The sequence below is a fragment of the Haplochromis burtoni genome, unplaced genomic scaffold, assembly GCF_018398535.1.
Source record: "Haplochromis burtoni strain Fernald_Lab_line unplaced genomic scaffold, NCSU_Asbu1 Contig_2332, whole genome shotgun sequence".
NCBI lineage: Eukaryota > Metazoa > Chordata > Actinopteri > Cichliformes > Cichlidae > Haplochromis > Haplochromis burtoni.
In genome coordinates, this window is record NW_024584693.1 from 55 (window position 1) to 9568 (window position 9514).

Genomic DNA, 9514 nt, shown 5'->3' on the forward strand with positions numbered 1-9514 from the left:
CTCCTGAGGCTGGTCTGAAAGCTTTGACATATTTGCCTGTGTTAATCTATGATCATAGCAGTTTATGACGATGTTTATGATTTAAAGCAGCTTGTTTTTCCTTAGATTCATTGTGTAGCCTGTAAAGGTGCATACTGGTTTAATAAGTATAAAATTGCTCCTTGCACTACTCTCTGTAGTGTAAATCTTATGGCTTTACTTCCTAACTTCTGCTTAGTAAACATGTGAAAGCACAACTGTACTTAGGTGACTGTAAATGTCACCTAAATATTAAAGAAAAACAGAATACAAATTTGATTTCATTTGTTAATGTAACAGCAAAGTAAGATGACTCAAATGCAACAGATTTAAACACACAGCACATGTTGTGGCCACAGACAGTAATCTGCTCATTTAGTTTCACACAGGTTCTAGAAACAAATGAAAGATTATAGTGCTTCAGCATAAATGCAATCCATTATTATTATTATTATTATTATTATTATTATTATTATTATTATTATTATTATTTAAATCTATATGTAAGCTGATAGAAACAATAGTTTCACTCTATCCACGACCACTTATCCCTGTGTTATTTATTATTAAATTTAACTGAATTTTATTTTTTATTTTTCAATATGTATCTTTTAGTGTTGAAAATATGAAAAAAAAATTAAGACCATTATGTGTGTTATTGACGTGACATAGTTTTTACATCTCACTGTTATGCTCCAGCAGCTGGAATTTGTCCACTAATGTCATTTTAGGTCATTCATAATTAAACCAATAAGGTCAGAATTACAAAAACGAACAAAACAAGAAAAAACAAACTCACGTCTGAAGCCTTAAAACTCACAAAACTACAAAATATTCAGAGCACAAACCACTGTACTGCATGTAAAATAATTAGCCTACATCTTTTACATGGCTCTTTATTGCTAAACATCACACACACACCACGCACGCACACACACACACACACACACACACTAAAACTTTTGTTTTGTTCCTTTATTTTGTGTTTTTGACTTAACTGGGCTCAGGAAAAATCCCTCCCATATTATTTTGGGAGCAGAAACTCTTCTCGTGTAAGGTGCAGTTTGGTCCACTCACGGATGGTTTTGGATGAACGTGGCTGTGTCCGTGTGGCCATTGCCGCGCGCGAGCTGCTCGGCGGTGAGTCCGTCATTGTTGCGTACGCCGCGATTCTCGGTGTATCCAATGAGCAGCCTGACAACCTCCAGGTGACCCTTACTGGCGGCCAGGTGCAGCGGAAGGTTACCTTCATATGGAGTTATAGGTCAATCAAAACCAGGTGCGAGAAGAAAACAAAGCAGAAGTAAATCAAATCATTTAATTCCGTACCTCTTTCATCTGCGATGTTAACGTTGGCCCCATAGTTTAGCAGCACGCGCACAGAATCCACGAATCCTTCACGAGCGGCATCGTGGGTCACGGTGAGACCGCAGGAGGGATCTGGCACATTTGGATTTGCCCCCGCTTGCAGCAGAGTGTCAATGACCCGGGAGTCCCCCAACTTCACTACCTGCACACACACAGCATGGAGGGAGAGAGAGGATGGATGCGGGAGATAATTTAGGAGAAGAAGAAGCTTTAAGGAGCTGCCCAGGGTGTGCCTGGCGATTATTATTTTTATATGTAAATATTAAATTCATCCCATGACACCAAATCCCAATTTAATGCATTTAATGCTCAATAAGTGTATTGCTATTAATTCATTGGCCCCGCATTGGCCCCGCCTCTCCTCCTGACGTTTCTTGTCGTCACAGGGAAAATCTGCGCCTGCCATTGGACAACAGCATCAGCGGACCTGTTTCTATTGGTGGCAGACAGGTAAGGACTGTGTCATACAGATAGGTGAAAAACATCTTCACCAGTTCGTCTGGACTCGTGCATGTCAGCATGTATGAATTTCAAAGTTACTATGCATAATTATGAACTCGCGAGCACACGATATGTTGGATGAGCGGTCAACGAGGAGAGCTTCCTCTCTGAGTGGACCGTTCAGCTGCAGGCCTGCACCCAATATGATCGTTCATATTAAAGCTCGTGTGACACGCAGACAGTGCACGAGCAAAAACAACAACAAAAAAGCACGTTTAAAATCAGGGCACGGGCTGATAATCAATCTGGCAAACCGGGCATTTTTCACGTTGGGCTGACGGACTTTTGGTTCGCTGCGCACAGGCCTAACAAGCACTGACAGCAGCCCATTGGTTCATTTTCATGAGACTGGAGTTCCCACTTAAATGTCTTCGCTACCTCCGCTAAAAACAGGCCTTCTGGTCAAACTGCTGCACATGATTATTTGCCTTTCTGAACAGGTTTGCTCTTAAAGGTAACTCCATCCTGGAAGAATTAATTTTAATCAAGCAAGCAAGCAATTAAACTAGATATGTATGGATTTCAAAATCTTGTTTGGTTTTCAAATGTAATTTTTTCAGTGATATCATCTTTAATAGCAGCAAATTAATTAAGCATCGAATTGTTGTTTTTTTCTTCATTTTTTCAATATTTTTCTAGTAACTTATATTTGACACGAGCATAAAAAATGGAAAATTCTGTTTTTGTAGTGTCAAGAGATTTATTCTAAAGACACTTCTTCAGCTTAGAGTCAGAGAGTAGAAACACACACGCTGCAGTTTTTACTTGCAGGGCAGAGCGCTCACAACAAAGTGGGGGCCCTGCATGTGCGCGCTCTGTTCTTGCACTTGTCTTTATTTATACACAAGAAAAGTAATACAATAATGAATACATTTGTTCAGTGGAATGTTGATACGTGAGCATGTGTGTATGTGATTGTGTGTGTGTTAGAATGTGGGAAGCAGCCCTTTTTCCTGGTAAGAGCTCAGAACTGCTTGTTCAGCTTCTTACTATCGCTGTGGGAAGATTCAGATAAAAATATCAGAACAAGTTTTATAAAGAACAATCAGTTCTAAGTAATAAAAAGGTCATCATGCAGTATTCTATCACATGTAAACTTATATCATTAAAAGCTTATACTGACTACTAAGTACAATTTTCCATTGACATACCATATTTTATGGTATTATTTATCTGGAGGCGCCCTCGCTAAAGTGAGGAAGGATGAAGGAGGTAGATGGATAGATGGAGGATTATTAAAACGTATTTCAATCAATTAATAATATATATATATATATATGTATATTGCCAACAAAGGTTATGTTACAAAGTATTGAGTTGTATTTTTGTTATTGACCAAATACTTATTTTCCACCCTGATTTACAAATAAATTCTTTACAAATCCTACCATGTGGATTCATGGATTTTTTTTTCACATTCTGTCTCTCACAGTTGAAGTGTACCTCTGGTGCAAATTACTGACCTCTGTCATCATTTTAAGTGGGGGAACTTGCAAAGTTTATTTAAAGAGAAATAAAGAGGACTACAGCAGGCAGCTCAGGATATAGCAGCCCTCCTCTGTCTAGATTGAGGCCACTAGCAGTAAGGAGGGTGACAGTTTAACCTGATATAACCTGACATGCAGTCTGACACTGTTTTTTTCTTCTTTTTTGCCTTTACCATCCTCTCTGTGTAAATGGATGCGTTTGTAGAATTCTGTTGATTTTTGATCTGACAGACATCTGCTATAGCGTATTGGTGTTTAAATAAATAAATAGTACAACATAATGGGGGGCTCTCCACACCAGCTGTACATAGAATAAAAATAGAAATACTACACCAAGAAAAAATGACAGACAAGAGGAGGAAGATGCAATAGAGGACAAGATACGCAAGTAAAAGCTGTACTGTGAAAGCACAACTGTGAAACTAAGGAAGTGATAACAGAACATCTTATTACTCCATAAAACACACTCATGCACAAACATATGTATTTATATTAATCTATAAATGTATTCAAATCTGATAGTAAATCATGAATTTCAGCTTTTTAGACTTTTGGTAAACTGTTCATCTTTTTCACTACACTTAAATCTATTTTGGAGAGTCCAAACTTATAACTGCCACATACAGATTTCTGCACTTCAAAGAATATTTACATCGATCTGAGACGATTGTATTCAGTATAATGATGACATTATCAAAGCTGGTGGATATTTGAAGAGCACATGTGAGGAGGCCTCAGCCTCTAACACAAAGCACTAGGAAGTAAAAGCTGCTAGCAAGCAAAACAGACTGAAATCGTCCAAATATGTTTAAGATCAAACGGTTTTTAGTTCAAAACGGTTTTTATTACTTACCTGTATTGCAGTCCTATTAAACACATTTTTAATATTTACATCAGCTCCATTTTGCAGTAAAGTTGTGATTTCTAATAGGTTTCCAGTTGCACAGGCATTGCAGAGTTGGTCAGAGAGACTCATATCAGGTGTCCCTTTAAAACGCAACACAAAGCAAACTTATCACCTAAAATTTTCCGCAGGCTGTGTTGAAGACTGAAATAATCCGGGAGGGTGGACTGGCCAAATACAGAAATCTGAAACATGTCCCTCCCACCCTTACATCATCCTTGACTGTGCAGCTGGAGCTGTTACTGAAAAATCCTTGTTAATGCAGTAAGCTAGCCTGTTGAGAATTAGTTAGATGGTAATATATTTGCTTTTTTTTTGGTTTTCACTTCAAATATTTTAGTGAGCAGTCGGTAATTTCTCAAATCTCTTTCTTCAGTCATGTCTTTTCTTAGTTTTGTGTTTCCAGTTCTAAAAAAAATAGCCAACAAACAAACAGACAGACAAAAGCAAAGCAAATAAAACAATGTAGGGGGTATAAGACTGTTTTAGATTACATGCATCATGTATGTTACATAAGGACTGGGCACCTAATGATATATTTTTAAAATTCAGTAGAATCAGTTTCGGGGTCACTCATCAAAAACAAGATGTGCAATAAATCTCCAGCTGTGTGTCAAAATCAACACTGATTACATGTTTACAGCTTCTATTTGAGCATGTTATGCTTGTCCAGCAGCAAAATAAATGATGCCTCTCCCACCCTTCCCGAGATACTGATATACTCCATGTAGGTCATAATTAGAATATTCAAAGAAAATAATATTACAGGTTTTGCCTATTTTTCCTGCTCCCCTGCTGATTTTCCTGCGTGACATTTTATTGATGTGATGTTTGGGCCTGTTGATGGAAAAAGCTGCATGGAGCCTTTTCACAATATCTATATGTCAGGGATACAGTAAGCCACCTGCAGCCTGAAAAACGGAACCAAAGCCAGAACTGTGACAATGATGTCTGAATAACTAAAAGCAAGCAAAAACACAAAATAATTAAATAGATAAATATAAAAACTTACGTTAAATGAGATTAAAACCGTAGCACACCTTCCTCCTGCTGTTCAGTGCGTGGCATCACATTTTCCAAACGACTCGAGCTGAAAAACAGCCCAAAAAAAAAAACGTGAAAGAAAAGAAAGGAAAAAATAAAATGTCGCCTTCACGCGTGATTTCAAGCATGTGATGCATTTACTGGCAGTTCCCGCTCGTTTTCAAAAGTAAGTCGAGTTTGTATTTCCGTTTTTAACCTGTTACAGGATGAAAGAGGGAGCGAGACACGGGGATGACTTTCGTTAGAAACATCGCGCAGTCACCGTGAGGCGAGCCTCCTCTCAGTTTAAAAAAGCCTCTCGGATGAATCCACAGCTCGTGAACATCAGAGGTTCTTTCCAAAGAGGAGGAGACGGCCTGATTGGACGGTTCCTCATCGGCTAATAGGCGGGACGGTTAACGGAACTTCATCACACGGTAATAATGGTGGTGCCTTCATTCATTGTCCATGTGAATGTTTTGAAACGTCGACGCGCTGGCGCAGACGATGCGCGCCTTTTATTATGACATTACAGATGCGGAGCAAGAGCTCTATTTCTTTTTCGTCACGTCACGGCCTGCGTGCTTTTAGTTTCTTTTTCTTTGCCGCCCTCTCCTGTAACAAGCTGTGCATCTACGGTCACCTCATTTGGTGGGACAGTTATTTCGGACTTTTCACGCAGAGAATTCACGCACAGTGGATATTTTCTTTGTTCGGACTAGTCTCTGTAAATTCCAGAGATGGGTGTTTCTGAGTGGAATCCCAGCGGATCAGCAGCTTTTGAAATACTCAGACCAGCCCGTCTGGCACCAACAATCACGACGCGTTCAAAGTGACTTTAATCACCTTTCTTCCTCATTCTGATGCTCAGACGTCAGCAGGTCATCGTGGCCCAACCTGGCCATGTGTGCATGGATAAATGCTCGGAGTGTGAGCTGCCATTAGATTCTTGACTGAAGGAGAGGTTGAGCAGATGTACCTAATGAAGTGGCCGGTGAGTGTGTTTGAGCAAATTTCACAGAAAGCATAAACTTATTATACGAGTAAAGCATTGTACTTGTCAAATTAGCATTACGGTCTCTTCAAACTGGCAAACCAGCTGCCTGATGTGTACATTTTGCTGTTGACAAGCTAAATATTATAAATTATTATAAAAATTACAGTGTCTCCTTCTTTCCATTAAAGTCATTCCCAAGTACTTGAAAATGTTCTTTGGGGTCATTCTTATGAGCAGGCGATACAATTGTTAATTTGCTCCCTGCCACTTAGTTAAGCAGAGCATTTACAACCTTCCCTCTAGCCTCGATGCACATTCCCTTATTGGGTCTCTTACATGCAAAGAAAAAAAAATGCTAAGGTTTTAGATTTAAAGCTTCAGTTACCTTTAATGTTTTTTTCTCCAAAGAAGGGACATCTCACATGACTTCTTTTAGCCTTCAGGTAGATAAAACTAAAATATAATTAAAGCTACAGATGCACCTAGTTTATTCTGGGTCAGTTTTTGGTATGATAATCCTTTGATACTATAAGTGACACAAATTTTTTAGCCTTTTTTGCACATTTGTGTTTCCAAGGTGTTGTTGCAATAAATAAAAGTAATAAAACTTGCAGTTCATCTTTTGTTTTGCTTTCTTCTCACAGGCTTGCACTGGAATCGACAATCCTCCAGAGGCAATCACTCTGTTAGAGCTCATGAACTGGGATTTAGTGGTAAGTTCATTATTTGCAGGCTTTACTCTGGGACATGCATGTTTAGGTTGCTAAACATAGCAGCAAGTTTTTCATTGAATGTGTCAAGGCACGATCCTGGTGTCCTATATATGCAACTTATAATTATATTGCTAGCTTTTTCAACATGGCTTTCAATAGTAACACATTCCAATACGTTATCTATGGTGCTTTACATACATTCAGTCAGACTACATTTCAAAACTTTATCTACATACAAAAGCATAAACTTATTATACAAGTAAAAAATTGTACTTGTCAAATTAGCATTACGGTCTCTTCAAACTGGCAAACCAGCTGCCTGATGTGTACATTTTGCTTTTACACCGTTGTTTTAAATGTCATAAACTTGACGTAAATATCATGTTTGCTGGTCTGATTACTGCCAGATCTGCTGAATAAAGAAATAACTTAAGTAATAATAATAATAGATATAGTGATATAGTGATAATAATAATAGATTTTATTTAAAAAGCACCTTTAAAAAGCACCTTGAGTCCAAGGACACTTAACAATAGAATAAAACTCCCCACACTCCCTAGCAGATCGTTACATGGAGAAACCTTTGGAATACAAGCATGCTGATCCACACAGGTGTGCACACAGGTGTACACACGGGTGTTCACAGACGCGGACTACACCTTTCTTGGCTGCTGCCTCAAAGCACATTGTGCGCTGTCTATCTTGCGTGCTGCACAATACGTTTAATATTTAGTATCTACTGTTATCTACTGCTAGCTAGTTTATTGTGATGGTGCTGTTTTTATTATGTTGCTCTTTTTTTGTTTGCTTTCTCTTCTGTTTTTTTTCTCCATACAGGTGACCAGGTGTTTTGTTTGTTTTTCTTTCTTTCTTCCCCCCTTTCTCACCGTCTCTTCTCCCCTCTGGTTTTCTTTCTCTCCCTCTCTTTCTTTCATTCTTTCTCCCTGTCCTATCCCCCAGTCATGTCTGTCCCGTTTGTAGCAACCGAAAATAAAATAAATACATAATTATAATAAAGGTCAATCAAATGGACCAATATGGCAAGGCCATGATGATCCACTTGGTAAAATAAATCCGCTTGGCATCTTTCTTGGCCTTAAGACAACAATTCTGATGGCTAAAGATCCAAACGGGAGACAAAAACAAACAAACAAACAAACAAAAAAACAATAGAATCAAACACATAATAGAGATGACAAAATGAAGATCAATAAAACAAAAGCACAAGATAAATCAAGATTGTCCATATAGACAATATTGATTTGTAAATGGTTAAATAACAATTTTGTCAACACAAAGTTCTTTATTTGGAGCCCAGTTCTAAAAGAAAGATAAGTTACTGAAAAGTGTTTGTGCTTAGTGCTTCACTGAGCTGAAATTTAAACTTAAAACATCTCAGGATATATTAAATAAAAGGAAAATCTAAATTAAAAGGACCTCAAAGTGTCTCAAAGGCTTCAAACTGAACATCTCAATATCTGCGCAGCTCGATATCTTATGGACTATCCTCCACTGCAGTCACATGCCCCTCAGACCGTCAGCTCCTGTAATTTTGCCTTTTTTCTCTTTTATTTTCAATGTGTCTGCGCCGACACCTATAAACTGGGTGCTCGCGACATCATTACCGTATGTTGGGTTTACGTTCAAGCCATTTTTCTTGTGAAGAATTATTTCGGACTTGAACTTAGTGAACGGAACCTCTTCTTTGACATTATCGTAGGCGATGTTAAACGCGGCCTGTTTGCTGCTGCCTGTCGCTGAAAGCCAGTAGGGAGAGGGGACACTGGGGCAGTGCTTGTATCGCGGAATATAATGTGTTTTCTGGATACGCGGTGCTTTTTCAGCGTTTCAATTTGAAACGTATTAGCAGCAGTCAGAAATGCAGTATTGCCGGCCACACTCACCACAGGTGGGGCGTTCTCGCTGGGTGAACCCTACGGTGGCCCTGAGAGGCCAAACAGACTGCAACTTAAGAAAACACCAGCAATAAGAAAAACGCTGCAAAAGCACACAAAACACAACGGAAATAAGAAAAAACAAAACTTACTGATTCTTTTAATTTAGTTCCATGTGTGCCTGCACCAACGCAACAGTGTGGCCACACACTCGATCTGGTTTTAGTGCATTCAGTTTTCAGGCCCCTCTTCTGTGGAACCAGCTTCCAGTTTGGATTCAGGAGACAGACACTATCTCTACTTTCAAGATTAGGCTTCAAACTTTCCTTTTTGCTAAAGCATATAGTTAGGGCTGGACCAGGTGACCCTGGATCCTCCTTTAGTTATGCTGCAATAGACGTAGGCTGCCGGGGGATTCCCATGATGCATTGCGTTTTTCCTTTCCAGTCACCTTTCTCTCTCACTATGTGTTAACAGACCTCTCTGCATTGAATCATATCTGTTATTAACCTCTGTCTCTCTTCCACAGCATGTCTTTATCCTGTCTTCCTTCTCTCACCCCAACCAATCGTAGCAGATGGCCCCGCCCCTCCCTGAGCCTGGTTCTG

The 9514-nt window shown here is 39.1% G+C and overlaps 1 protein-coding gene across 2 annotated transcripts; it reads right to left on the reverse strand.

Annotated features, from left to right (window-relative positions):
- Positions 1-962: 962 nt before the first annotated feature.
- LOC102302111 (cyclin-dependent kinase 4 inhibitor C) lies at positions 963-5631 on the reverse strand. 2 transcript variants are annotated; one of them, XM_042217607.1, is made up of 5 exons: positions 5519-5631; positions 5291-5368; positions 4228-4361; positions 1348-1528; positions 963-1264 (listed from the first exon to the last, which is right to left on the reverse strand). In XM_042217607.1, the coding sequence occupies exons 3-5, from the start codon at positions 4348-4350 to the stop codon at positions 1092-1094; spliced, it is 477 nt and encodes a 158-aa protein (XP_042073541.1). In that variant the 5' UTR covers positions 4351-4361; positions 5291-5368; positions 5519-5631; the 3' UTR covers positions 963-1091. The 2 variants fall into 2 exon arrangements, with proteins under 2 accessions (XP_042073541.1, XP_042073539.1); XM_042217605.1 differs by lacking the exons at positions 5291-5368; positions 5519-5631 and having other exon boundaries at positions 4228-5268.
- Positions 5632-9514: the final 3883 nt, after the last annotated feature.